This window comes from Linderina pennispora, assembly GCF_002104995.1.
Source record: "Linderina pennispora strain ATCC 12442 chromosome Unknown DL89scaffold_4, whole genome shotgun sequence".
In the NCBI taxonomy this organism is placed as follows: domain Eukaryota; kingdom Fungi; phylum Kickxellomycota; class Kickxellomycetes; order Kickxellales; family Kickxellaceae; genus Linderina; species Linderina pennispora.
The window spans coordinates 436113-463130 of NW_024468252.1; the positions used below are offsets into that span (position 1 = coordinate 436113).

Sequence of the window (27018 nt, forward strand, 5' to 3'; positions counted from 1 at the left end):
GAAAGCAAAAGCGACTACTGCGCTGGTCCACTGGGATCAACTGCCATTCAAGGCATTGCAGTAAAAAAGCAATCCACATACAAAAGAGACCAAGAATTCTGCTCTAGGGGTGGATTCAGCATAGCGATGTTGGGTTGGGCGATCCTGCTGGTCGCAGGTTGCCAAAAAGGGAGTGCAAAAAGCTGAGAAGAGTGGGATTCGAACCCACGCCAGTGATACTGACTGCGACCTGAACGCAGCGCCTTAGACCGCTCGGCCATCTTCCCAATCGGCTTGCTGAGTCCTTAGAAAATGGAGCACTGATAAAATGAAAGGCAAGATGTTGAAGTTGATTGCCGATAGTCTCTCTCAGTACACATGCTGTCATCTAGATGACTGTTGATGCACAGCAGGTAGCATGGGGCATTATTAGAAGCAAGGGTGTGTGGTGGTGCAGCCAAGCGAGTCGACGTGTTTGTCATGTTCGCCAGCTGGCTTATCTTTCCAAAGCCTCTGCGGAATCGACGGCAGACAATGGGCTGATGCTTATCACGACGCGTTGCATCTCCACTATGCTTGATATAGGCACCTTATCTCGTGCTGCACAAAGCCTCTATTCACGTGGAGGATGCTGGGCGGCTTGCTCAGAAGAAAACCGCCAGTGAGCCACAGCTACCTGGTGTCGTCGGTGCTACACTGCTGTCTCTCCAGCAGAAATGACCCAGGGGCCACATGCACATGTGCGTATACTCGTGCCAACTCCACCTAAATGTCAGCAGACCAGGTCGTGGTGAAAATAGCCATAAAAGCCCTGGACCACGCACCTGTTCTGAGCTGGTCCGACGCAGAAAGAGCTTGTTCTCGCAAAGCGACCCCGGCCACCGGGCCAAATAGCAATAATGCACTTTTTGGTAACGCCTAATGCGCATCAGGCGAGCAGCGAGGAGTGCTGGTCAGCGGCAAACTGGCACTCCGAACAGTGATGCATGGCTTGCATGCAGCTCCATCATCCATCACCGCAGCTACACATTGTCTGGCAGCAACGGCGTCCCAAGGAAAAGCCAAATTTGGCATGCGCAGCACCCCGGCCAGCCAATGACCGCCGCTGCAGGTGCAGCAGTGTGGGAGCCCGGCGAAGCGCTGAAAAGGGGGCAACGTGTTTCATGATTTTCGCGTTCTATTCGGCCTGCTGGGCAGCCCACCAAGAGAAAGCCTGCCCAGACGATATAAAAGGGTCGGTGTCTGGCGCTATTTTCGCCCTCCATCTCATCCCTCAAGACACAAAGCACATTCTTGTTCAAACCATCTCCTTCCTTGCATCTACCAACAACTGCCCAGCAATCTTTGTCGGTGTCCATGTCGCTACTGCCTGACAGGATGGTGTCTGACATGTCGAATGTGCGATTGTGTGCTCGAGTGCAGACGCTGCCAAGGTGTCCAGTCACACGCTCTACACTATATCGCCAAAGTAGCATTTGGCAAACATGCACAGCGCCTGCCTGGTGAGTAGCATCGCGGACCTGTAATACCAGTACATATCTTCATTAACACTCATGTAAATACAACAAATACACCTATTAATGATTGCCACACAGCCTGAATAACGACATAGACATTTTTTTTTACTTGTCCATGATACTTTTGAATTAAACAGTGTAGACGAAACAAATACTTGGCTTGGCCACCCCGATATTGTGAAGAACACAATAGATAGCTGTTTTCATTCAGAAGAATCCGGCCACAACAACCACAGCGGCAGCCACCATGGCAGCCGGAACAGCCTTGCCTGCACCATTTCCTGACATACTCTTCAGCTTCGACTGATCAAGCGAGTCTTCATCACCGCCCAGGCTGCCCTGACTGGCATCAGCAGATGCATGGGATCCGGCGCTCTTGCTCTTGTTCGAGCTTGCTGCCTGGGTGGCTTTCGGAGCATCGGTGGTGGGGCGCGATGCAGCAGTGACAGCATGGGTGGCGGGGTCAATCGAGATCTTGGGCGACTCCTTCTCCTGAGCGGTGGGCGTCGGAGCCACAAGCTCAGCGGTATCGACGGTGATCTGGACGGCGGGGGCGGTGTTCCTGGTGAAGCCGGGCACCAGCGATTCAAGGCCAGCGGGGATTGAAGCGGCGTCAGGTACGGTCTCCTGCTGGCGGGGTGCCGGCTGAGTGCGCGGGTTGTTTGGGTCGATAGGCGCCGGTGCCTGGGTGGGGGCGACAGGCGGCTTGGGTGGGACAGGCAGCTGGGCAAGAATGTTTGCATCGAATTCGGCGTAGGCTGTTGAGATGAGGGCAGCGAGAACAAGAGTAAGGCGGTTCATTTTACAGTATTCTCGTAGAAATGCGCGTGCAAATGTAGAGCCGTGGGGGTATGTTTATTGGAGAGAACAGGGAGGCAACGGAGCCAGGTGCAAAGGATGAAATGAAATAGGTGCCGGATATCAGTAGCAAACTGCCGGAATGGCTCGCATATGAATGTTTTTTGGAGGCAGGGAGGTGGCCTGAAACAAACAGCAGTGGGCGAAGTGGACGTCAGGATGGGGACTGCGTTTCTTAGAGCGGGACCGCAAAAACAAAACTTCGATGGCCCAGGTGGGACAGTAGGCATTATGTGGAGGATTGTTTGCCGAACCACGCTTCTGCATGTTTACTACTGCGCCCTGAGCATGCTGCCCGTGCAGCGCCACACCAAGGCACTGGTGGTTGTTGTTTTGGCCAGAAAATCTAGAATTGCTCCATCCCACTCGCCTGAGGAAAGAATTGGACTACCAATGTGTCAACAAACGAAAGCCCGTCGAGTTACTCGCATTCTGCTAGCGACTGCGTGGGGAGGCTTGGATGCATGGCCGCATATTGGTATTCCCACTCCCCCTTTCGGCAGCCTCGTGGACAGTCATTCCGTGACGGGGGCATCAGGGGTACGCGTCTAAAGGACTAAGGGCAGATAAACTTTTCAACAGAAGGTAAAAGAACAACAAGCGAATGGCTTAGTCAGAGCTCTCAGTCGGCCTCTTGGCGCCATTCGGCACGACAACCACCGGTATAGTGCTGTGGTGCAGGACATACTCTGCAACACTGCCCATCAGGAACCTCTTGACGGAGCCGCGGCCGTGGGTGCCCATGACGATCATGGTGGGCTTCTTGATATTGGAGCTTGCCACCAGGACCTCCTTTGGGTTGCCAATGAGGCAGATGCCCTTGACGACAAAGCCGTCCTTTTGTAGCCTCTCGGCATAGGGCGACAGGATCTCCCGGCACCGCTCCTTCGCCTCGTTGTCAATGGTAATGGTCTCGGGCTGGACAGGCTTGGACAGGCGGTTGAATGGCCGGGCGAGCGAGCCCCCGATATTTTGAGACTTCCACGATTTTGACTCGGGCTGCACGTTCACCAAGACAACCTACAAAAGAAAGATGAAGCGAGGGGTTGAGTGAGCGAAGCAAGCTTTAAAAATTCGGCAAATTCAGCGACCGAAATTTAGGTGGTTCTTACCAGGTCTTTTCTCCGGCGCAGCAGACGGTCCGCAGCCCAGTCGACGACAATGTCTGAGTTGGAGCCTTCGTCGATGGCAATAATGATGGCGCGGTCAAAGTCCGAGAAGGCCACGTCGTCCTTGTGGATCGGGACGACGGTCTTGTGGCGCTCGATCTTTGGCGCGCTGCGTGACAGGAGTATGGACAGATCGTCGGCCTCGTCCTCCATGTTGACGTCCTGGGGGGTTTTGCCCGGAATCGATAGACCTTGGCGGCTCATGGCTGAAGAACAAAGACAAGGGGAGGTGTAGGGGATAGAACTGATAAAATAAAAAAAAGGAGTGAGAATCGCTGCAGCGGCATCTATGGCAGGTTTTCTCCGCCAGCGTGCTGACAAAAAAGCCAAGAGCCCCGAACCCCGAGTGGGCCGCAGATTCCGGACAAGCGTAATCACTGCAGAGAGATCAGATCACGGAGTGTCCATGTGGTGGTGTGCACACGTATCATATGCACGTATGGCGAACGTGTAATGAACTTATGCGCTCCTGAGGTTCCCAGGATCATGCTTGTATATTTGTGGTACCTCAATTTCCGCTTGGTATATACAGTATGGTCAAGTACATGGTGCTGCAGGCGACTTTTTCTTCGCGTATACATGTTCAATCCCTGCACGCCATGGTGCGATGTTCAGCGCTCGCGACGTGAGGCTTGAAAGGGGTGAATGCCATAAATAGAGGGTGTCAAGACAGCAACAAGCGAGCCGAGGACAAAGGTTGGGCGCAGAAATTAAAGTCACACACAGTGTGTGGGTCATCTGTGCAATTAATTTAAGCACGCCTCCAATTTTCTCATTCAAATTGCGGGCTCGCCGGGGGCGCGGGCGAGGCTGATGTAGCGCCGGTGTTGGGCAGACGAACGAATCTGCCGTAGTCTGTCCACTCATCAACAGAGTCCATCGCAAGGATTTGCCGGCACCCCTATGCCCAACGGAAAGATGTATCCAGTATACCGTTTGCAAGAATGGCTAAGGGAATCCGGTGGTGATCGGCCTTATGCGGTCTCTCAAAGTGGACTTGGGGTGCGGGTCAAGGCGGTATGTAAAGGGCAAGGGAGGGGAGTTTCAAACAACTTTCTTGGAATGCGTGCATGAAACGGGCAGACCCAATGGTGCAAGCGGCTATTGCCGATGGCGTCATTTCGTTGGCCGTGCTACTTTTTGGCTCTGGCAGCTGCAGCTGCATGCCCAGCGTAAATTTCCCTGGCACGCTCATAGGAGACGACGAGGCAGGAGCGGGCCGGAATGGGAGGGGGTTAGCTCGGTGAAAGGGAAGATGGGATTTGACTGGATGGAAAGTGGAATTCCTGGCTGTGAGTTTCTGCGTGAGCCGGCGCTGGGCTGGAAGGGAGCAGCAAGGAATTACACAGGAAAATGCGCATTTGCAGGCCAGCGCAGCCCGGAAAGGCAGCGGTACTAAGGAGGGGATTAACCGGTGCAGATAGCGAGGAAATCAAGCTTGGACTCCCCGCCGGCAGGCTCCTTTGCCAGCGAACACGCAGTGGGGGTTGCCATCTAATTCGCGCACCGAGTATTAGTCAGAAAACTTATATACTGGGCCCAGTGCTCCAATCGGGTGTTGACTTTTTCCAACCCTCTTGCTCTGGCCGCTTTTTCTTTTTCCACCCCCTCTGGCCTCCTCCCCAAATTTATCCTTTCTTTTTTTGCTCCCAACTCGGTTTTTTATATTGCTCCTGACTGATTCTGTTTCACCTTTTTCGTGCTCTTTTCAAGGATACTATTTTCTCAGACGTTTCGTTGTAGCCCTGAGGAAATATCATCACTTTTTGGATTATATCTCTTATCGATTTTGAAGAGTCTAAATGGCGGATTTGAGCGCTTGGAACCAGCTATTTCGCCTGAACCCGGATTCACCACAGACTCCAATGCTTAGCAGTCAGGAGCTTCAGGACGAGCTTGCTCTGTGGAGCAATGCGCAGTTCAATTTTGAGCCAGTTAATGACGAGCCACAGGGCAAAGAGTCACCAGTATCGAGCACTTCGTCTTCGGAGGCTCGCTCAAGCATTTCTAGCACCTCCAGCAACCAACCACAGCAGCTGCAGCCGCAAGTACAGCAGGCACAGCAGCAGAGCTGGGGATTTATGAGTCCTCAGCAGGAGCCACACACGCCGCACACAAGTAGCTCGCAGGGCAATGCACTCGGGTTCATGATGGGCGGGCAGGCTACTGCCGACATCTTCAGTGCAATTGCGGGAGGGACCGCCTCGCAGCAACAGCAGCAGCAGCAGCAGCAGCACACTCAGTGGGCGCGGCTGTCGCAGGCGCAGGTCATGTACCCGCAGCAGGCACAGCAGCAGCAGCAGCCGATCATTGTCAACGGGGTGCCCATGATCCCGCTGGTTCCGCTGGCTCCTCAGCAGCCGCAGCCGCAGCAACCGATTACGATTTCTCCCTCAGCTACCACCACCACTGCTGCAGCTTCGTCTTCCTCGTCTTCCTCGTCTTCCTCCCACATGATTGCCATTGCCCCTGCGCCAAGTGCACCGACCTACCACCAGCCGGCGATTGCACCCAAGACCTCCTCCAGTACCGCCAATGGCGCTGCCAGCAGCAGTGCACAGACAGTGGTCTCGGCGGCAGCGGTGGCACCACCTCCGACGCAGCGCCGGTCATCGTCCAAGCCCAAGGCGGCAACGCCTCCGCAGGCTATCAGTGATGATGTGTCCAACAACGACGACGAAGAGGAGGGTGATGAGTCCCAGCGGCGGCGTGCGGCAGAAGAAGACAAGCGGCGGCGGAACACTGCGGCGTCTGCACGTTTCCGGATCAAGAAAAAGATGAAGGAGCAGGCGCTTGAGCGGACTGCACGCGAGATGACGGTCAAGGCCGAGGCGCTGGAGAAGCGGGTGCAGGAGCTGGAGACAGAGACCAAATGGCTCAAGTCGCTGATCACGGAGAAGGACCCGAATGTGCTGAACAACGTCAGATGCCCGTGCCACCATCCGGCGGGAGTTGACTTCTCGGGCAACCTGGCTGTGCAGCACCACCAGCACCACCAGCACCACCACCAGCAGCACCACCACCTGAACATTGCGCCGGCGCCTGCCGACCAGCAGCTGTTCAAGAAGCCCCGCGTATGAATATTATATTGAGGTATTTTCAGTACATTTTAGTAGCTCCGAGAAATTGACCTTGTTTTACCCACGAAGCCTTTGGGCAGCGGCGTTGCGTGCTGCTCTGCTCGGGGGTTTACGGTTCCCCTTATCATAAGGCGCCCTTCAGGTCAAGACCGAGCGGACAGACGGGAGTGCTGGGCCAGTCACAGCTCTCCAAAGCGAGCTGGCTAGGGCGATCCCAGGTACGCGTGCACAGCTTGGAAAGGGTTGGGCAGGCAGACAGGCAGACACCAGCACCTCACGCACCCCAACAATCCCCAGCCCCGGAGTTTGCCTAGCAGAGGGCAATAGATAAGGAGAAAGTCGAGAACAAGCAGACACCAGGCCTGCTGATAGAGAAATAGGCAGGGATAAAAATTCTCCTTTGCGAGCCTTTCTCCTCTTCTCCCCTTCTTCACCACTAGCATTCTCTTTTATACGCTCTTGAATAGCAGTTAGGATACACACCATGTTTAGCCTCACCCGTCGCGCTCTTACCAAGTCTCAGGTAAAGTATAGGGTGGCTGGAGGAATTCAGACGGAACTGTGAATCAGGGGAGCAGGCCAGCTAATATCCACAGAGTAGGCTCTCAGCATGGCCACCCGCACCATGGCGTCGCAGTCGGCCGTCGGCACATACGCCGGCGAGAAGAACGGCAGCGGCAACTACACGGTGACGATGATTCCCGGCGACGGCATCGGACCGGAGATCTCCAAGTCGGTGGAGCGCATCTTCTCTGCGGCGAAGGTGCCGATTGAGTGGGAGCACGTGGACGTGACGCCGGTGCTGCGCGACGGCAAGACGGTGATTCCTGACGAGGCACTGCACTCGATTCTGAAGACGAAGATTGCGCTCAAGGGCCCGCTGGCGACGCCTATCGGCAAGGGCCACGTGTCGCTGAACCTGACGCTGCGGCGGACGTTCAACCTGTACGCGAACGTGCGGCCGTGCAAGTCGGTGCCGGGCTTTGCGACCCACTACAGCGATGTCAACACGGTGCTGATCCGCGAGAACACCGAGGGCGAGTACTCGGGAATCGAGCACGAGGTGGTGGACGGAGTGATGCAGAGCATTAAGCTCATCACCAAGCCGGCGTCTGAGCGCGTCGCGCGGTTTGCGTTTGCCCATGCGGTGGCGACGGGACGGAACCACGTCACTGCAGTCCACAAGGCCAACATCATGAAGCTGTCTGACGGTCTGTTCCTGCAGGCATGCCAGGAGGTGGCGCGCGAGTTCCCGAATGTGCAGTTCGACGAGGTGCTGCTGGACCGCGCGTGCCTGCAGATTGTGCAGGACCCGGCTCAGTACGCCAACACTGTCATGGTGATGCCGAACCTGTATGGTGACATTCTGTCCGACATGTGCGCTGGTCTGATCGGCGGTCTGGGCCTGACGCCGTCGGGCAACATTGGCCGTGACGCGTCGATCTTCGAGTCCGTCCACGGCACCGGCCCCGACATTGCCGGCCAGGACAAGGCCAACCCGACTGCGCTGCTGCTGTCGTCGTGCATGATGCTGCGTCACATGAACCTCAACAAGTTCGCCGATAGCATCGAGGGCGCTGCCCTGCAGACCATTGCCGAGGGCAAGGCCATCACCGCCGATCTGGGTGGCAAGGCCTCCAACACGCAGTTCACCGACGCCATCATCGCCAAGCTCTAAGCCAGTTTCTTTCTCTACATTTCTGTTCGTATTTCCAGCAAAAAAATCTATCAACGGTCCTTGTCGCCCTTGTTGGGATTGAGCAGAGCAGCGCCCTCAGCAGCCTGCTGCGTGTTTGTGCGCGGCCTGGATCCCTGCACATTCGCAGCAGATACGTCGTCATCGTCCTCATTTCCCCAGTTGTCGTTGCCCCAGTCATCGCTGCCCGCATCGTCCATCTGCGCATCCGCCTCATACAGGACCTCTGGCTCGACCCTGGTCTCCATCTCCATCTCCTCATCCGCCTCCCGCCGCTCGCTCGGATGGTCCGGCATAAAGTTCCTAATCGCAATCGGCAGCAGTTCTCTCCGCAGGCACGCCGCCCGCCCCACAAACGCCATTATGCACCCGGACAGGCCCACCGCTGCCCACCACAATAGCGTCTTGGGCAGCTCGCCCTGGTACCACCACGCGAGCGCCAGGTGGATCGTGTAGAAGGTCAAAGAAAAGTCTATGCAGAGGCGCGATCGCTCCACCATGTACACTAAAGGGCAGGATGTTAGCGAGGCCGATGCCAACTAGTGCCAGGCCGATCACCCAGCCCTGCACGGTGTCGCCGCGCACCAGCGTGCTGTCGAACAGCAGCGCTGGCGAGAGCGCGATATCCGTCAGGAAACTGGATATTACCATGCAGAACGAGTACGTGCTGTAGCCGAAGCATTGCAGCGTGGCTATTTGCGAGAGAATCAGAATTGGATCCCACGCTGTTCTGCGAAACGAGGAGAATTCAGTCATTAGTTTTGCACGGAAGGGAGAGGTAAAAAGCTGCTGTGTCTATTTTTTTTTTGCGGTTCGCAGTCGCTGCTGCAAGGAAATGTGGTTTAGACTGGTTAAATAATGGGGAAATACACGTGGCTTAGCCCTGATGGTTTCTGTGATCAAAATCAGGGTTTCTACGCTTGTCTGTCCTTGCAACTAGCCGCTGTTTTGCCTTAGAGTGTGATAGTCAGAATCCGCACCGACTGGTCGTCGGACCCACTTGCCAGCAGCCACGCCCGTCCGTCTGCCTCAGTGGGATTCGGCCGCCACGACAGCCGCTGGACTGTCGCTGTGTGCGCCTGGTTGCGCGGCACCTCCTTGGGGGTCCATGCTGCCGGCACCGCATCCTCCGTGGCCTCGGATGTGAGCACGAACACGCGACCGCCCTCCAGGCCCACAGCCATCGCATACTGCCCACCGATCCTGGCCGGCAGCACGTCAATGGCGGTGACAGCGTCAGGGAAAACAATAGTCACTGGCTTGCCGTCGGCCTTGTCCTTTGGCACGGCCCACACCTTGACGGTCTTGTCGCGGGAGGCAGTGACGAAGAAGCGAGCGTCTGGTGCCCACGCGCAGTCCCAGATGATACGTGCGTGGGCCTTTGGGTGGCGGCACAGCAGGCGGTACGGCTCGTCGTCTTTGCCAGTACTCTCGTACACTGCCCACGAGCGATCCCTGCTGACGCTGAGCAGGAATTTGTCAGCAATGGGGCTGAACCGCAGCCTGGTAATCGTCAGCGCATGGGCGTGCAGTGGAAGTCCCGCGCCCGGCTGCCTCCACGTACCTGTCGAAAATAACCTGATTCCTGCGTGCTTTTCAGCTGCGGCCTTGCAGGACGTCGCAATCCACTTGCCGGAGCGAGCGGCAGCGACAGCGAAGATCTCGTACGGGTGACCGTACAACTTGTCCTGCTCGGGCCACAGCGTGTGCTGCAGGAGCTGCTCCTCGGTTGGCACCCCTGTGTACTGCTGCAGGCTGGCGGCGGCCTGCGCTGTGACATGCGTCTGGCGGGTCTCGAACTCGCCCCGCTCCTCGGCCTCGCCCTGCGCCACCTGCTGTGCTGCCTTGACCTGGTCTTCCTCCACAGCCTTATTCGACAGCCCCAGCAGCGGCAGGGACGCGCCCACCGGCAGGCTGCGCTCCTGCTCGCTGGCCTCGATGCTCGGGTGGCTGACCGACCGCCACCCTGTGACAAACTGCTGTGTCGCCTGGAACACCCGCACCACCTTTTCGTCGGCACCCGACACGTACTGGAACGGGCTGGTAAATGCAGCACACCGCATGTCGTAGCCGTGCACCTGTGGCCGCGCGATCTCGTGCCACCCGCGGTGTTCTGCCCGGTCACTGATCCACGGCGCAACCAGGCGTGATGTCTGGTCCAGCGATACTGTTAGCAAGTAGCTGCCGGTGGGATCCCACAGGACATCCTGCACTGAGCCGTAGTGGCCCGACAGCGACGGCGTGGGCTGCCAGAGAGCCTCGCTGGCCACGCGGTCCGGCTGCTGCCACATATGGAACGACCCGTGGTATCCGTGCGCCAGCAGCGCGCTGCCATCATCCTTCATGGCGGCACCTAGGAACCCCTGCGCAGAGCCGCCTACCTCGCCGAGCCGCGCTACCGACCCCCACACGCCAGCGTCGGGATCCGGATGCCATACCAGCACCGAGCTATCGAGCGAAGCCGACACAAGCAGCGGGCCGGTCTGTCCGCCGCCGTTCCACGCAACGCTGTTGACCCACCCATCATGCCCCATCAGCACCGAGTCCAGCGACACTGAGAACGCAAAGGCCTGGGATCCCGACTCCACGGTGATTGCGTGCTTGCGCGTGCTCAGCTGTGTCGACGCCAGCACATTCGCCGTGATGTCGCCGTCGCTCAGCCCCGAGCCCAGCGACCTGGAGAATGCGTCCAGCATTGCCTGCGCTGCCTGCTTGTCCGACGTCGATTTGTCCGACTCCATCGCCTGAGCCGCCGTGATCCGCCAGAGCCGAATGTACTTGTCTTCTGAGCCGCTGGCGAGAATCACGTCGCCGCTCTGCCAGTGCGCAATCGTCGAATTGCTTGCGGCGCTGCGGGGCCTGTAGGACAGGAACGACAGCGACGTCACCCAGTCCTCATGGCCCGACAGAGTCAGCGACTTTTTGAACCCCGATCCGCGCGCTGCCAGCCGCGTGTATATGTGCACGCAGCTGTCTGTGTTGCCCGTGGCTAGCACCAGCGCGTGCGATTCCCCGGTCTCCAGTGCTGCCAGTGTAACATCCAGCGCATTCCGCGAGCCTATCTCAATGATCTCGACCAAGTCTGCCGAGAAATCCTTATACTCGTACACACGCACTGTGCCGTCTGTCGCCGCCGTAGCTACCACCATGAAATCCCCCGCGCAAATGCCCGTCGTACTGATCACTGGGTTGGTGTGTCCTGCGAGCTCCGTCCCGATCCACTCACCGTCCCGCTGCTCCCAGACGCGCGCCGTGCTGTCGGCCGACCCAGAAATTATCACCCCCGTGGACTGCCCAGCTAGTGTGCGCGCGAATTTGACGCAGTTCACTCGCCCACTGTGTCCGTGCAGTGTTGTGTGCACGCCGAGCAGGCTGGACGGATCGTAGAGCGCAACGTAGTGGTAGCTGCCAAAGGCCACGAGGCTGCCGTGCCAGTCTAGCGCATGCGGTGTGCGGTTGCACCCGCACCCAATGAACTCTGTGTGTGCGTCTGCCATCTAGGGAGGGTGTTAGTGAGGAATCAGCGAAACCCTAGTGGTTTGTGATTAGAATGTAGCTGTTGAAGCAAAAAAAAACAAGTGAATTGGCGGTGGTGTCTGAAAAACTGAATACTGCAATTTTTTTCTCCATTTTGGTGTGCCTGCGGTTCGAGAAGCTCCAATCGCTGGCCACCGCGGCTCACTGAGTGATCGGCTCACTATAGACAGTTAAGACACTTGGGAATATGGTCATTCTTGGGCTCGGAGGTACCCGGATGAAGACCATGGCCCGAGGCTGAAGACTTGTATGGAAACGGCCTCTTTCGACATCAGCGATAAACCATATGGTACCATCCATCGCTGGGATAACTCACTCAGCAACCATACTGTGCAGCGCTTCACTTCGCTTCAGAATACTTGCAATCATTGAGCCACAGGAGGACGACATGGGTCCGCTTAGAGCCATCACTCCAACAATATCATTTTTCCAAAGCACACTCAAGGAGACCACTATTTGCAAATTACTTGCTGCTGTGGTCGACAGTGAGTCGTAATGGAGATATGGAGCGATTCGGTGCCCACCGTTGTATTTCTCTTTCGAAGCCCGTTATCTACATTAACCATATACCTCATCATCGTACCCACTGTCTTCTACCCTTTTATTGTGATGTACCTGAGAGCAATAACTTCAGACTGGTTCCAACACAGCAATCATTCACTGCACACCCCATTTCTAGTGGCTGGTATGGTTGCTTATTCGCACACGTCAGTCACTAAGCAGCCGCTATCAGCCAACCACGGACCAAGCACAGACATGGTACGAGGAACCGAGCACCGAGAATCGTAGCACCGACCCGGCTCCATTTGCTCATATAGCGCACAGTCTGTATTACAAGCTGAGGTGAATGTTTTCATTATCCTGCAATAGATGCAGCTGATAAGAGATGCAATTGATAACACATCAGTGCACACCTTGTATACATACCGTCACCATTTGACGAAGCAGCAATAAAGCTATGTAGGGTTCCGGCAAATATTAGGATAGAAGCGACCCTGTAGGCAGCTTCTTGAGTAACCGGAAAATTGCTTTGTATCTCTGTGGACTTGTGTTTGGCCGTTTCGTATGCTCTAAGAAAAAGACTAGGGGGCGGTGCATTTCTCGTTTTTTTTTTTTATCTCAAATGCCACAGAACACGTAATGTTCATACTGTGACCATAGCGATCCTGGCTTGGGGAGTGGCCTGAGCTGTCATAAGTTGTCTTTGAATAATGTAAATTTGTACGTGGGATAGCACACTGCACTCAGCTCTACCCAACGGCGTACCCCTCCTGCAAGGAACTCCGCCTATTATCAAACATAGGGGTTTTCCACCCGAGTTGCGCAAAATGGAGGGCGTGCAAAGTCTGGGTCACATTTACGTTATTTTTGGTCTGCGCGTTCCCCAACCGACGTTGAAGATACTGTGCCCGGACAAATAGAGACCCTCCTTTACATCCACATGCAATACATGCCCGAGGTATCGATATGCGGGGCTATTGTTAAAAGAGGACTTGGCTGGTTGTCGGATGATACAAAAGTGCGCCAATGACTGGCTGCCTTCGGAGATAGTCACTGGTTGATAGTTGGGTTCTACCTTGTCGTTACAATTATCCCACTGCTCTCTATTAGAGGCTGATGTTAGATAGGACGAACATGGCCGGCAATTGAGAATCTGCCAGTATGCTGGTACTACCTCGAATGACCGCAGGCAATCGCTGGCAGTTCGGTTGAATGGCAATTCAATTGGTCCCAGGTTGTCCATATGGCCGGGTAGGGGGATAAAGGCGTAAGTATTCTTCTAGAAAGGGTAGTTGCTGAATGGTTCGTGCACACACACCAGGACGCAGGTCAAACTGCAGCCTCTCACATTTGCGTGCTTTTCAATGCGTGTTTGACTGGAGGGTGATATGGGAGGATATGCATTTTAGCAAGAGCAAGGCATCCTTTTCCCAAACATGCATAAACATGGCCTTGACACCTGGTTGCTGTTGGGGACAAGGTGCACAGCTGGCTGCAGAAGCCAGGGGCACACAGGAGGCACCCAGGAGATAGCATCGGCATGAATACAGTGTCGATCAGCATATGCGCGATAGCATGCTGCACAAAATTTCAGCTCGTTAATTTGCTGCAGCATAAGCGTCAGCGAAAAGCTTTTGCAGTGTTTCTGCAACAACGGAAATCATCGTAAAGAGGCAAAGCAGGCAGACCCGGAGTTCGTGTGTTTTTGGCCAAACCATTTTGCCTTGGGCGCCATATGCCTGGATACGACACGGACTCAGATATGCTGCAGTGAGGCGATTGGGCAGGGCAGGGCAAGGGGTGGTGTCCAGAACAGGATAAATATCATTCCAGGACCCACTGCCAGTCATTGCCTCAGGTTCTTATGACCCTGGTGACAAATACATCCTCATCGGACTTATCACCAGAATTAGAAAGGTGTCCCGTACTGGGGTCGGATGGGGCCCGATCAAAGTTATTCGAACCCGGCAGGGCTGAGGAACTAGCATGGCAAGAGGAATCGATTGGACGCCTACTCGCTCCAGCTGAGTGTGCTCTGCGGGCATGCAGAAAGGCGTGTTTGTATGTGCGACTGGGGTGTACCCGCTGATTGCGTATTTGTATTTCTGCTCAGAGAAGGCATGATTTGCTTGCCAAAGTGCCTCCTGGCTAAGCCTGCAAGCGACCCTCCCTGTCCTGGCCACCGGTTTTCCAAAGCGACTCTGGAACAGCCTGCACTAAATGCTGTGCTGTCTGGCGAAAAAGACATGCCTGCCCTCTGTCGATATGCTGTCGCAAAGTAAATCAATTGGAGCGAGGAGGCTTCCTGTGCCAAACATATTCAATGTGCTTCTGCTGGCGGGGCGTGCGGGCATAATTTGTCTAGCGGCCGGAGCGGTGGGTCCTCCAGCGGCATATTAAGGTTGCCCAGTGCGCGCCTACCGGCCTTATCCCAGACGCTTTTCTCTACAAACCTTCTCGTTCTGATACTTAGAACTCCCTTCTTCAATCGCTGCCGGTGATTTTCAAGACTCGCTTTATTCTCGGGCATAGGTCCAATCGGGTCACCCCCGTCACCTCCCTGGTGTCACTTCGTCGCTGCCTCTTGTGAATCATCGCTGGGCATTTCTAATCCTTGCTGCCCCCACCGGCTTTCTCAGTGAATTGCAAAATACGGGCTTCGGACTTGCAGCCTGATCGCACCGAGAAAACTCCATTCGGGCTCGTCATCCGGCCTTCCAACCCCCCCTATACAAATCAGTTTTCACCTCCGTTCTTGCCGTCCATCCTCACTTCTCCCCAAGAGACGCGCGCAGCTCATGTTGATTTCGCGGCTAACTGGGCATACCCTATATATTGGTTAATTTTCCTTCCCGGTTTTGCATAGCCTGCTTGTTTTTTTTTTTTTCACTCAAGCAGACGCAGACATTCTTTTCTTCACCACCTCGCACTCTATTGCCCAACAGAAACATTATCTGGTGCTTACTAATTCTTGGCTCCGTTTTGTAATCGCCAAACGGGAAACTCGAGTCCATCACCATCATATATATTCTCGACCTATTTCTTCTCTCGCACACTTGGTCTTTTTTTGCTTGTTGATTTATTTTTATATCCACAAACCCTGCACCTCAACCCACCCCCTACCACCCCTCCCTCTTGCCTGTGGTGTATTCTCTATAAAAAGTCACACCTGCTCCCACGAACCTTTCAGCTTTTCCTTTATACTCTGAGTTTTTTCTTTCTCCCCGCGACACTCTTTCTCCCCCTCCCTCCATCCCACTTCTATTCACATAAAACACATGGCAGACTCAAGTTCTGATCGCATCTCGGACTCAGCAATGACAGTCCCGCTGGTCGCAGCGCGGGCAATTTCGGCCGACGGTATTCCATCATATCCCAGTGACATCCCTCTGCTGCGGTCGTGCGAGAACTGTCGTCGCAAGAAGCGCAAGTGCAGCGGCAACAAGCCGACATGCACAAGGTGCAAAGCGCAGGGCGAGACGTGTGTGTACAGACCGACAGCACGGTTCTTCAAGCCGCGGCACTCGGAGACCACCGCGCGCAAGCGTGCATCAGTCTCAGATCCCTGCCACACAATAGCCAAAGGGCGGCAGCGCACCAAGGCAGTGCAAAAGAAGACGCTCAGCATCCACGAGCAGACGCTGGCTCCGGCCGACCTGATGCTGCGCACACCCGAGATCGATATGTCCCAGTCGCTGCTGCTTCAGGGCGGCCCACTGCCTCTGAGCCCGGCGGCATACACGGGTGCGCCGGACCTGGTGAGCTTGGTAACCGATGGGCTGTCGTACATGTCGACGGCGTCGGTCGACGAAATCTCGCACATGTCGGCGTCGCCTGAAATGCCGCTGAACCCAGATTTTTCGTTTGCCAGCCCGTCGACGGTACTGACGCCTGGGCCGGCCTTGGCAGGCTCTCCAAACCTGGTGCCCACAGCCCTGCAGGTTCAGCAGCAACAGCAGCAGCAGCAACAGCAGATTTTCCAAAACTCTATGGCCGCAGCAACCGTCGCCCTGGCAGGCACGCCCAGCACCACGCCGACGAGCTCAGTGTTCCCTGCCGACTACTCGCAGCTCCTGGCCAGTGCGCTGACCCAGCCAGCCAACCTGGCGGCGGCGTCGTTGGCGGCGTCGTGTGCTATGACTGCATCGCCTGACAACCTCATTACCCCGATGCTGTACTCGCCGCCACGCTCAGCACAGGCCAGCATCAGGTCCAACGTGGGCGAGTGCTCGCCGTACATGCTGTACACGGCGCAGAACCCAACTGTCCCGTCGCTGCCGTCTGGACAGAACCTCCTGGGCGCCCAGGCTGCTATGGCTACCTCGGCTGTGGCCATGGTTCCCGGCAACGCGGCGCTGGTCATCAATGCAACCATGCCGCAGTCGTCAAACCTCTTCCCCGAGTGGTTCGCATGACTACCTCATAGAACACATTTGCTCTCTCCTGTACAGTACTTTCTATTTTCTTGGCAAACAGAACATAAACATTCCATTCCCAATGTTCCAGCATAATGTGCCCAGTCTCATCAGGCGTGTGTGTGACGATCATGGCATCGGCACCGTTTTTTGCATATGGGAGAAGGGACACGGCGCCGAGAGTCCATGGTCAATTACTAATTTAAAAAACCAGTTTGGGCTATTTCAGGTGTTCCTGCCAAACACACCTCTGTACACTCTGCATAATAGCTGAAAGAGAAAAAGGGCGCTCAAGCAAATTTGCTGCCATTTTCAAGCCACGAATAGGCGCAACAATAGCGGCCAATAGCCATCTGCCAATGACGACGGGTGGGTGCCTCGCCCGCCGATCTCTGGAAGCATTCTCCTTTTTTCAAATGCTTGGCGCTCTCATTGAGAAGAGCCCAGAAAGGCTCCTGTCAGACCGGGAAGTGCGACCAATTTGCGTGCCAGTCACGAACTCGCCGTCGCAAAAGCGATTTTCTCGTATCGTCTGCAGCGTAAAGAGTTCGGGATTTGAGATTTGCTTGTTCTGTCCGGCACTACAATGGGCTGGAATAAACTCGGCTTCCTGCACAAACCCAATACAGAAATTCCATGAGGGATATGGAGCAGCAGCGCTAGCGCAGCTAGGCAACAAGGCTCGTCGCGCCTGGTGCACCTGACAAATTTGCGTGAGGCAGAGAGGCAGATCCCCTCTGGCTTGCTTATGCCAAGCAGCACCTCTCCGTGTCTGTCACAGCAGCCTGCTGCGTCCATGAATCACAGGAGGCACTCTGCGACAATGCGAAAAAGGGTGACTCTGTTATTTACAAAAATATCGCGACATCACTGGCGCAAATCAAGGCTATAATTACACATGGCGCTGGCCTGGTCTTCAGAACTGAAGCCACTCGAGAACAAGCTGGCCCCTTTCCATTGTTCATAGTGGGCAGTGCGCCTTGGCGTGGAAGGCTGATGGCCATAAAAGCCTAGGCGAAAACGGGCATTTGCCATGTCCTGAAGTGCCGACGTCGCCTCCGACAGTGCAGTCGCCAAATGCCGATCGCGCCCAGTCCTGGGCACTGTCGATGCGTTCGACGACCACGCTGCTCAGAACCTTGTCATCTACATCACGCGTTGCTGCGGCAGCAGGAGCAGCCAGGATGCGAGGGGGCGTGGGATCAGGATAAGCAGCAACATCGGTGCCCCCAACCACGTTGACCTCCGTTGCAGCTGATTCTCCCTTCTTCATTACTATCACCGAGAGTTTGTGGGGGAGTGCAGGGAGACCTGCTACTGCTATTCGCAGCCTCCCATGATACCGATTAACATACATTGCTTGATCCGTCATCACATTTCGGTCAGTGGTATTGGCCCGTGGCCGCAGCTCGGGCCCGCGCTACTCTACCCCCTGTTACAGGCAGGGCTGTCTGCCTAGCACAGATTTCTGCGAAACCCCCTTCGAGCACACAAGCGAGCTGAGCTCCGCGCCGTTTTATATTTCGTGCGGTTTTCACAGCAAAGCCATGGCTTGAGCACAGACATCTCCGCTGGGGTGCGCGCGCCACAGCGTACTCGCCACAGCTCCCCGCGCAGGTCCCACTCTCGGCGCCAGATGGCTGCTGGGCGGAATCTTGTCGCTCTCCCACGCAAAATCCGTGCCTGTGTGGAAATCCCCGGCCGTTTGGGTACCTCTTGGTCCACCAATACGGTCGCAGTCCCTGACAAATCACCCTACTGACAAATCCAGCAGGCACATCTGAGGTCTCACTAATCTGTTTTGCCGCCATGACCGCAGTATCTGCTTAGCAGTCCTGGGCCTGTCTGTCCGTTTCATCGCTTGGTGCTTGGCTCGTGAACCCGGTGTTTGTGCCAGGATTGTCGATTAGTTTGCCGGATGTTTCTTCTCGGGAATTATCACAGCGCCGGTGTAACGTATCGATTATGTCGTTCTATGCATCCGAGCAGCTTTGGGCTGGGCTTCATGCATTTGTCAGCGCCCTCTTGTCGTACACTGCCAGTATGTTCCCCCAGCGCATGATCCTGAGGTATTGTTATCACATCTGCATGTACTGCGAGGGGTTGATCCCTGTCACTCTGACCTGGTGTAACTGGCGCACAAATGTTTTGCCATAGGCTATTTGTATCCACGATGCGCTATGTCGCTTGCCGGTTTGGCATTCCGGAGTCTGGTTTTAGAAATTCGTCCGGGAATCAGCAGCCTCCTTTTCCTCCTCCCCGTCAGCTGCCAGCGTTGACGTCAGGTGCTCTGCATGTACGGCTTTTGCTGTGTGACTTGACAGCTGGCACAATGGTGGTGTGTTTGCTGTGTCAAGTCCGTCGTATATGATCTGCCAGGCTATCAAACAAGGATAAGCGGGGATGTACCCCCATTCAGCTTCAACTGGTGTCTGGAATGTGGAGGCGCATTGACACTCGTATGCCAGCGCTTGCATAGTCTGCTAATCAACCAAGAAGTGTGCCGTTGTTATTGAATAGACAAAGATAAGCCTAGAGCTCCATGTTTGATCTGCCCGCCTGCTCATCGTCGGCTCCATACGTGCTGATGAACCCCTTGGTGACGTGCACATCGGCATGTCCATTTGCTCTCCCATTTGCCTGCCTTCCATGCTCATCCTCGCTGCTATCGGCATCCCCAGCACTCGCAATCGACACGTCCGAGTCGGGCAGGTCCTCGGCATTTTGGTGCACGTACTTGCCCTCTAGATGATAGTGCCTTTTGCGCAGCTGCTGGAACCGCTCGTGCCTCGCCTTCGCCTCCTCATCTTCCGCCTCATCCTCACTCTCCGACACCCAGTCTGGCGGCGGCGCAACTACAGCATGCTTCGGCGACGATGCCACTGATGATGACCGCGAGGAGGCATCAGAGCAGAGCTTCAGGTCCTCCATCTCTTGCAGGTCGGCGTCTAGTTCGGGGTTGTAGTGGATGTAGGGCGTCTTCGGCTCGAGAACCTTCATTTTGGCGTCCTTTTGCGCCTCTGTTATCCTCAGGTTGTCCTCGTCCCAGCGCAGACTAAGCACCGTGGTGAGTGGTTCATTAAACACAAATGTCGGAGACGCCTTTTGCCATTCTCTCCTATTCATTGACCAGAATGCGCTTGAACTTACTGGGCCTCCTTGTCGGGTGCCTCGTGCGGCTTCTTCAGAATTCCCTTCGGCTTGAAGTCAACAGGGTCCATTTGGATTTTGCAAGTTTGAAATGACAGGATGTGGAAAATAAATGAGCATAAATGAGGACAAGAGAAGGGGTGACACGAGCAGCTGGGGGATGACGATAGCATGCGCATTTTTGCCCTCCAGCTAGGGTCTTTTTTCAAGCACGATTACTGAAAATGACATTTCCATCTGTCACTGGAGCGGCACGCAGTTACTTGACACTTCAACCATGAACCGGTGGCGTAGCCGGACTGCCCATCGGTTCACACTCAGGTGTATGGTACCGGGCCAAAAAAAACAACTATAAACGGGCATGCGGTGGATGTTTCTCTGCAGCGGAGCAAGAAATTTCCGGGTAATTTTCTAGAAATAATCACGCTGTCATTCCGCTGTGAAGCCCGCAGCGACATTGGTGTTGCCGCTCAGCTCGTGCTGGCTCGTATGTCTCAGTGACACGAACATCGCCCAAGTTGATATGCAAGTCAGGCTTTTTGTGATGTCACATTGAGTGGACTATGTCATTGTGACTGTTGTATAACTGATCCTGATCCTTAGATCCACGCCACAGTGCATACGCAAGAGTAGTGGCCCCACTATATAGTTCAGTACATGCCAGCGCGTCAGTAGCCCTCCTTAGTTTCTTTACTGTCACTAGTTATATACCACGTTAAGTTTCCAGTATCACAACAGTGACTATGCTAATCTGGCGAGAAACCTCTGATGTCAGAGCCCGGGGCGTAGTTTGCTGTGGTCGTCCGCAAATACCTGCAGTGATATCTGCACTAGTGAGCTGCATGGTTGCTGCTGGTATTCCTTTGGCGCGTAGCACAGGAGAGAAAGTACGGCTGACTGCCGAGATTGTGCAATAGCGTCGGTGTGACATAGACACAGCCGGCTCATTCTTAGATACTAGTTCACATTGCACTGATGGCTGGCCTCTGAGGACAACATTGTGTTCTCTCTGAGACACCATCGCAGCATACTATGGTATGGTATTGTAGATGACATATCGTAATGATGGGAGCCGGCATGGCTGTTAATGACGACTATGGCAGCTACCAACAACCAGCGATAATAGCATACATTGAATATGCACAAACAGATACACCTAATTAGCTGCTAGCCTCACAAGGGAGCATAATGTTTATTCCCATAGCATATCCAATGGGGACTACTCAAGCAGCCAGAGACTGGATCTTGTTCTCCAACCCGCCCTTGTTGGCACCAGCGAGCTCATCAACCTTCTCACCATCCCTGATGAAGACAAACGTAGGCATGGCGCGGATACGATACTTCTCGGCAACCTCCTTGTTCTTGTCGACATCGACAGAGGCAAAGGCAACACCTTCGGTAGTCTCGGCCAGCTTGTGGAAAATAGGACCAATCATCCTGCATGGGCCGCACCAGGTGGCAGTGAAGTCGACCGGCGACCTTGGGGTTCTCCTTGAGGAGCTGGTTGAACTGCTCAAGGGAGGTTATCTCGGTGACATGCTCACTGGTCACGGCGGGCGTGTTCATCATCTTTTGGAACGCGACATATTGCCGGTAGAGGTAAAACGCAACCAGGCCAATGATGATGAGGTAAAACATGATGGTATGTAGTGCGATTAGCAAAGAAAGAAACTAGGAAGGGTAAAGTATCTGACTGCCTCCAACAAAAACACCAGTTCTCAGCACTAACTATGAGGTACTGCAAAGTTGATCCTTTAAAATGGGACAGTGGAGGCTCAGGTCAGGAGGGCATGGCCACACCGCTCCAGGCATGTGGTCCATACTCGTACAGACGTGTCGTGTGCACACAGCAGGCTTCTTCTCATTGTGCTGCCGACGTCATCGTACACAGACATCAGGATGCATTTCCCCAAGCCTGCTAGGATTCCCACACTGAATCCAATTGCGTAAACATGTAAACCCGAAGAATGCAGACAAGCCGTTCAGGTTCTAAGCTTAGGAACAGCTTGGAATGGGATAGAAGCTACCCCACACGTTTGAATATGTTATTTTCCATACGCTAGCGCACGTGCGTGAACTCTACAAAACCAGTGGAGATGGGTTGCTTAGGCAGCAAGAGCCTTGACCTTGGCCTCCAGGCCGACCTTGTTGGCGCCGGTGAGGTCGTCGGACTTCACGCCATCCTTGAAGAAGATGAAGGTGGGCATGGCGCGGATACCGTTCTTCTGGGCGACCTCGCTGACATCGTCGACATCGACGGTAGCAAAGACAACACCCTCGATAGTCTCGGCCAGCTTGTGGAAGACGGGGCTGATCAGCCTGCACGGACCGCACCAGGTGGCGGTGAAGTCGACGGCGACCTTGGGGTTGTTAGCGATGAGCTCTTCGAACTGCTGGAGCGAGGTGATGGTGATGACGGCCATTGTTGTGAGTGCGGTTTGGATTCGGGTTGTCTTTTTTGAAAAGAGGTGAATTTACAAGTAGAGCGAAACAGAGAGGAGAAATGATAAGGCTGCTGAAGGAACTCGCCGGTCTACCACGCAGATCTTTTATACGCGCTATTTACCCCTTGTCCTAGCTGAATTGCCTCAACTTTTCATGCACTGATTGGCTGATTCCATTTGTAAGCATTGGCATTAATCGGACTTGGGGCATGTCGAAAATAGCCGAGCTCACAAAGCAATCTCGCTGCGCACCTGCAAGTACCATGAGCCATTTGTAATGCCAGTGCCACGGCTATGGGTCATGCAATCCCGCAGCCAGGTGTCGGCAGTGCAGCTAATTGAGCAGCCTATGCCATATGTGCAAGACTAGAAAAAGGAAGAGGTCCAGTTCGAATGTATTTCTAAGCCCCATATACTTGCTGATGGCACAGATCTGGGGTTGACGAATATGTTCGGCGTGCGCGCTACCCTCAGTTGCGAAAAATTTTTCAAACCAACCATTTGATAGCACGGGAAACATGGATGTTCAGGTATTCGTAGATCTGCAGAACCAGTTCGATAGTGAGTCGTCGCTGCGCGAGGAGATCTCCGCCGCAACCAAGGAGCTGCACAAGACGTGCCGTCTGGCATCGGCCAAGCTGTCCAAGGCGCACGCGGTGCCCAAGACCCAGTCCAAGCAGGTCACCGACAGCGTCAAGGAGCAGTTCGCCACGATTCACACCAACATCGAGGCAATTGCAAAGCAGGTCCGGCCCGTGACGTTCTACCGCTACCACGACATGTGGTCGATGGCTGTGCAGAATGCGTGCGCCATGGTCATCTTCGCGGTGTACTTGGAGGAGTCGCGCCTAGCCACTGCCGCCGACATCCAGAGCTACCTGGGCTACCGCGTCAACGTGACCAACGAGGATGTGACTGAGTTTGTGATCACGCTTGAGGAGTACCTGCATGGCATCATCTCGCTGTTCAGCGAGCTGTCGCGCCTGGCCGTCAACTCAGTCATCGTCAACGATGTGCAGCGGCCCCAGGAGATTTCGCAGTTTGCATCCGAGCTGTATGCCGGCTTCCAGCTGCTGAATCTGAAGAACGACAGCCTGCGCCGTCGTTTTGACTCGATCAAGTACGACATCAAGAAGATCGAGGAGGTGCAGTACGACCTGCGTGTGCGCGGTCTCATTGCTTAGGCAGATAGCCAAACATTCAACTTCTAGTTTATTCAAGGGCTTTCAATATTTGTTTACTCAGACTTGGGAGTGTTCAACAGCTTAAGCAGCAGGACCGGGTATGCCGGAGCCAAGAACTCGGCCAGGCTAATGTTCAGCTCCTTGATAATGATAGAGATGATGTGGTTCGATGGGTACGGGTTTGGGAACTCGGGGATCTTCTCTGCCACGCTACCATAGCTAACCGTCTCATCGCCCTAGGGCCGGCGATGTCGGTGACCTGGATAGAGGTCGCGGATATGACGAGCGTCTTGTCACCGGTACATCGGCAGTCTCATCAGCGGCCTTGGTAGCTGCCAGCGAGTCAGATCTCCGGCGCTTGGCCGGCGATGGCTGGTCGCTCTTGCGGCTCTCCTCGTACGTCGCGCTGATATCGGGGTATCCGAGGTCGTCGTAGAATTGCTCCTTGTTGCGCGGAATATTGATACAGCAGTCTTGGTCGCTCAGGGCTTGAACACCAGCGACAAACAGATTGAGCGCCGGCGACCAGTAGCGCAGCGTGCGCAGAATCTCAAAGATATTTCGCTAGCCGCTTGTGGCAGTTCCAGCGAGTGTAGTGGTTGGTGTGCTTGGCCATACCGGCATGAACAATCATCAGCTCCTCGATGGCGAAGATGGCCGTCGGGCCAAGGCAGTACAGGTTGAACTTGCAGACATAGGCGATCTGAAGCAGATTTGCAAGCACGTTGGTGGAATCGAGCGCCTGTGTGCGCGCTGAGAGGAAGCACTCGTTCATGCGCGCTAGTTCCAGCTGGTCGAGCGAGCTGGTATTGGGCAGGTCGTACATATCAGCGTATGCTGAAAGGCCTGCGTGCTGATGTCGGGTGCAGGGCGATCCAGCGGTTCGCCCAGCAGCTTCTTCATCACAGAGCGACAGATGTGGCTACCGCAGGACCTGATACAGCATATGCAGCACAATCAGCTCCTTTCAGATGCCGCGAGCGGATGGTGATGTGCTCAGAAGGTACTGTCGATCCGGGACTTGATCATCTGCAGGTACTCAATGACCTTTTCTTGAGTCAGCTGGACAGAGTGGGGAAGCGTGTACTTGGAGTGCTGCAGTGCTTCCTTCTGCGTTCGGACAGAACCGTACATACTGCTTGAGGCTAATCTTGCCGCTTGCTAACAGCGAATAGTGGTGCAGATGGTCGTGGTAGTGTGTTGTCAGCGACTGCAGGTACGGAAGTATGCAGACCTCCAAGTGTGCTGTTGGCGAGTTGGGCGGGCGAGAGGCCATGAAGTCTTTGTCAGTGTCGGCGCGGAAAACGAGCGAGGCAGGCGCCATTGGGTTAGTTGAGCGGAAGTCCTCGGGCAGCAGATCCGCCATATCGATGCCCACCTCCATGTTCGAACCCTCAAGGAAGCAGTCGTTCAACGAGTAAACCGGAAGGCTGCCGTAGTCGATACGGTTTTTCGACGTCAGCAGCATGCTAAAGAGATTCCGAAGCGAGTACGTGTGCCAGAACGTTGTGACGCAGAAATTGTATACCGGCGACTGCGCGACACCATCAGGTACGTTGCGCCATGGGTAGCCGTATCCCTTGATCTTGCAGCGGAACATGACAGCGTGTGCCAGCTCAATGTGTTCGATCATCTCTGGATAGCGTCCCGATTGGAAGTCATATATCGCGAGGAAGATGGTCGCGATCGCAAAAATCGGCGATGAGCTGCCCCTGAGTTGGTCGATTTCCTTGATTGCACGCGCATAGCAAACCTCCTCAAGTTCTGGCGGCAAATTCAAGACATGCTCCTCAGATATCACTGCGCAGCGCAGGTTCCCACTGATGAGCGTGTGAATGCACAGCGGTGGAAGCGCATTGTGGGTGAGAAGATACCACATCACCTCCATGTACTCCACGAGGTACACGCTACGCGGTGCTACAAAGATGTCGGCCAGGAGCTTGTACAGATCTCTAGCGGAAATGATCGATCCAAGGTCCTTCGCACACTCGTCAAGCATCGCCGGGTAGTTGTCGTAATCGAACGAGTCCTTGGATGCTGCACTCTGCATCGGCAGGATATCGACAAACGGCGAGCAGGGTTGACGCGAACTAGCCTTCTCGATGATCTTCGGAATGAACTGGGCATCGTCGATTCCAATGTTATCGCAGGGCGGCCCCATAGCCCGCTGCGGCCTTTTTCTCGTGCTGTCCGCGCCGCTATGTCTTGGCTTGTCAAGAACGGGTGACAGAAGTGAAGCAATAGATGCAGCGTTTGCAGTATCTGAGTGGTTGGACTCACCGGTCGGCCAGGCAAACAGTAGATGCTGGTGGTGCGCTGCCCGTCATTGGCGGCTGGTTAATACACTGTGGTGATCCAACCGTATTAAACAGACTGGCGTCGGCTGATGGCGTGAAAAAGGTCGCTGGCACCACCAGAAGACGCTATGGAGGAGCTGTCAGACAACAGGCTGTCGAGGAATTGAAGGTCGTCCAAAGTCAGTTGGTTGTCACCTCCCGTGCGCGCAGGCTGCTTTGACTGCAAGATATCAATGTCTGGCATAATCTTCGACGGCGCAACATGTGGCTTCTGTATAGCAAGGCCACCGAGATTGTCCAAGATCCTGTTTTCCGGACGGTCCTCTGTCAGAATGTTGGGCTTGGGCGGCACCGACACGTCACTGAACGGCGACATGAACGTGTTTACGTACTGCAGGATATTTGGCGGCACTGGGTTGTTCAATGGCATTATGTCGCCTGCCAGCAGCTGTGTCCAATGCGTCGGCGGACAGCATCTGGGTAGCATTGCTGGCTGCAGTGTGCGGGCTGAGACCCAAAGGCACTGATGTGGAGAGAGGAGAGCTCAGGTCACTGGTAGCCATAGGGCAAAGGAGGACTGAGCATCAGTCAGCGGGATAGGCGAGAGGTGCTGGACGCTAGGCCGAATTGTATCTATGGCAATGTTACTCCTCTGCACTGGCAGTGGCGTCGATGTTTGCAGTGGAGCTTGCGAGTGACAGATGGCTGGAATCTCGACCGGTGCGCTGGTTTGCAGCTGGCTCAAGGGCTGATGGCACCCAGTGCTGATCGATGGTGCTGCTGGGCTCCATCGATACTGTGTGCGAATACCCGACCAGCTTGCCATCTCGACATGGGATCAGACTGCCGCCACCGGGGGGCAAGCGCGTCGAGCTGCTTCCTGATTCTAATCGATTGCCGATACTCGCAGATTGCATTGTGCTTTCGACACCAGGTGCACGCTGGCTTGTCGCCTGAACACTTGCGTTTCTTTTGGCGGCACCGTTCGCACGAGTGGAGCAGGGGTGCGGAGTTTAGTTGGAGGCTCATCGGAGGCTGGGACTAGAGTACAGGCAGAGAATCTGCAAAGCGAAAAGTAGTTAAATATTGGGTGGTAGGAAGAATAGAGCGAATCTGGGCCCCAATAACACGGGCCAATTCCCTCAAATATATATCCGAGCCATTGTGGCCGGGTTCCCAGCATGTCGCACC

The 27018-nt window shown here is 55.0% G+C and overlaps 15 protein-coding genes and 1 non-coding gene across 16 annotated transcripts; 6 read left to right on the forward strand and 10 right to left on the reverse strand.

Moving 5' to 3' along the window:
- Nucleotides 1-183: 183 nt before the first annotated feature.
- DL89DRAFT_t52 lies at nucleotides 184-266 on the reverse strand. The gene has a single exon. It is a non-coding gene; the product is annotated as a tRNA-Leu (tRNA).
- Nucleotides 267-1598: 1332 nt separating this feature from the next.
- On the reverse strand, nucleotides 1599-2404 carry DL89DRAFT_266271 (uncharacterized protein). The gene has a single exon (XM_040887022.1). It carries the CDS (start codon nucleotides 2295-2297, stop codon nucleotides 1704-1706), a length of 594 nt encoding a protein of 197 aa, XP_040744763.1. The 5' UTR covers nucleotides 2298-2404; the 3' UTR covers nucleotides 1599-1703.
- On the forward strand, nucleotides 2344-3179 carry DL89DRAFT_122539 (uncharacterized protein). Its single transcript, XM_040883224.1, has one exon. The coding sequence runs from the start codon at nucleotides 2448-2450 to the stop codon at nucleotides 2904-2906; it is 459 nt and encodes a 152-aa protein (XP_040744764.1). The 5' UTR covers nucleotides 2344-2447; the 3' UTR covers nucleotides 2907-3179.
- Nucleotides 2631-3812, reverse strand: DL89DRAFT_122393 (adenine nucleotide alpha hydrolases-like protein). Its single transcript, XM_040883223.1, has 2 exons — nucleotides 3467-3812; nucleotides 2631-3374 (listed from the first exon to the last, which is right to left on the reverse strand). The coding sequence occupies exons 1-2, from the start codon at nucleotides 3725-3727 to the stop codon at nucleotides 2964-2966; spliced, it is 672 nt and encodes a 223-aa protein (XP_040744765.1). The 5' UTR covers nucleotides 3728-3812; the 3' UTR covers nucleotides 2631-2963.
- Nucleotides 3813-5123: 1311 nt separating this feature from the next.
- On the forward strand, nucleotides 5124-6908 carry DL89DRAFT_122311 (uncharacterized protein). The gene has a single exon (XM_040883222.1). It carries the CDS (start codon nucleotides 5326-5328, stop codon nucleotides 6601-6603), a length of 1278 nt encoding a protein of 425 aa, XP_040744766.1. The 5' UTR covers nucleotides 5124-5325; the 3' UTR covers nucleotides 6604-6908.
- A 301-nt stretch (nucleotides 6909-7209) lies between these two features.
- Nucleotides 7210-8649, forward strand: DL89DRAFT_266275 (uncharacterized protein). Its single transcript, XM_040887023.1, has one exon. The coding sequence runs from the start codon at nucleotides 7229-7231 to the stop codon at nucleotides 8279-8281; it is 1053 nt and encodes a 350-aa protein (XP_040744767.1). The 5' UTR covers nucleotides 7210-7228; the 3' UTR covers nucleotides 8282-8649.
- On the reverse strand, nucleotides 8332-9055 carry DL89DRAFT_291792 (uncharacterized protein; the record flags this gene model as incomplete). The annotated part of the gene is made up of 2 exons (XM_040890232.1): nucleotides 8332-8771; nucleotides 8806-9055. The coding sequence occupies 2 exons, from the start codon at nucleotides 9053-9055 to the stop codon at nucleotides 8332-8334; spliced, it is 690 nt and encodes a 229-aa protein (XP_040744768.1).
- A 197-nt stretch (nucleotides 9056-9252) lies between these two features.
- Nucleotides 9253-11796, reverse strand: DL89DRAFT_244976 (WD40 repeat-like protein; the record flags this gene model as incomplete). Its single annotated transcript, XM_040885079.1, has 1 exon — nucleotides 9253-11796. The coding sequence occupies one exon, from the start codon at nucleotides 11794-11796 to the stop codon at nucleotides 9253-9255; it is 2544 nt and encodes an 847-aa protein (XP_040744769.1).
- A 434-nt stretch (nucleotides 11797-12230) lies between these two features.
- DL89DRAFT_266276 (uncharacterized protein) lies at nucleotides 12231-12803 on the forward strand. Its single transcript, XM_040887024.1, has one exon. The coding sequence runs from the start codon at nucleotides 12332-12334 to the stop codon at nucleotides 12623-12625; it is 294 nt and encodes a 97-aa protein (XP_040744770.1). The 5' UTR covers nucleotides 12231-12331; the 3' UTR covers nucleotides 12626-12803.
- Nucleotides 12804-15212: 2409 nt separating this feature from the next.
- DL89DRAFT_282709 (uncharacterized protein) lies at nucleotides 15213-17223 on the forward strand. The gene has a single exon (XM_040889706.1). It carries the CDS (start codon nucleotides 15616-15618, stop codon nucleotides 16750-16752), a length of 1137 nt encoding a protein of 378 aa, XP_040744771.1. The 5' UTR covers nucleotides 15213-15615; the 3' UTR covers nucleotides 16753-17223.
- A 2007-nt stretch (nucleotides 17224-19230) lies between these two features.
- On the reverse strand, nucleotides 19231-20016 carry DL89DRAFT_266278 (uncharacterized protein). The gene has a single exon (XM_040887025.1). It carries the CDS (start codon nucleotides 19876-19878, stop codon nucleotides 19285-19287), a length of 594 nt encoding a protein of 197 aa, XP_040744772.1. The 5' UTR covers nucleotides 19879-20016; the 3' UTR covers nucleotides 19231-19284.
- A 1109-nt stretch (nucleotides 20017-21125) lies between these two features.
- Nucleotides 21126-21374, reverse strand: DL89DRAFT_222063 (thioredoxin domain-containing protein; the record flags this gene model as incomplete). The annotated part of the gene is made up of 1 exon (XM_040884563.1): nucleotides 21126-21374. A coding segment is annotated over one exon (249 nt), but the record flags the coding sequence as incomplete, so codon positions are not given.
- Nucleotides 21375-22007: 633 nt separating this feature from the next.
- Nucleotides 22008-22325, reverse strand: DL89DRAFT_221707 (thioredoxin; the record flags this gene model as incomplete). The annotated part of the gene is made up of 1 exon (XM_040884531.1): nucleotides 22008-22325. The coding sequence occupies one exon, from the start codon at nucleotides 22323-22325 to the stop codon at nucleotides 22008-22010; it is 318 nt and encodes a 105-aa protein (XP_040744774.1).
- A 468-nt stretch (nucleotides 22326-22793) lies between these two features.
- Nucleotides 22794-23604, forward strand: DL89DRAFT_282714 (Translin). The gene has a single exon (XM_040889707.1). The coding sequence runs from the start codon at nucleotides 22865-22867 to the stop codon at nucleotides 23528-23530; it is 666 nt and encodes a 221-aa protein (XP_040744775.1). The 5' UTR covers nucleotides 22794-22864; the 3' UTR covers nucleotides 23531-23604.
- DL89DRAFT_321639 (uncharacterized protein) lies at nucleotides 23584-26257 on the reverse strand (the record flags this gene model as incomplete). The annotated part of the gene is made up of 7 exons (XM_040891293.1): nucleotides 23584-23766; nucleotides 23834-24094; nucleotides 24159-24376; nucleotides 24538-24625; nucleotides 24663-25704; nucleotides 25811-25903; nucleotides 25953-26257. The coding sequence occupies 7 exons, from the start codon at nucleotides 26255-26257 to the stop codon at nucleotides 23584-23586; spliced, it is 2190 nt and encodes a 729-aa protein (XP_040744776.1).
- A 184-nt stretch (nucleotides 26258-26441) lies between these two features.
- Nucleotides 26442-26945, reverse strand: DL89DRAFT_122630 (uncharacterized protein). The gene has a single exon (XM_040883225.1). The coding sequence runs from the start codon at nucleotides 26854-26856 to the stop codon at nucleotides 26569-26571; it is 288 nt and encodes a 95-aa protein (XP_040744777.1). The 5' UTR covers nucleotides 26857-26945; the 3' UTR covers nucleotides 26442-26568.
- Between the last annotated feature and the right edge of the window lie 73 nt (nucleotides 26946-27018).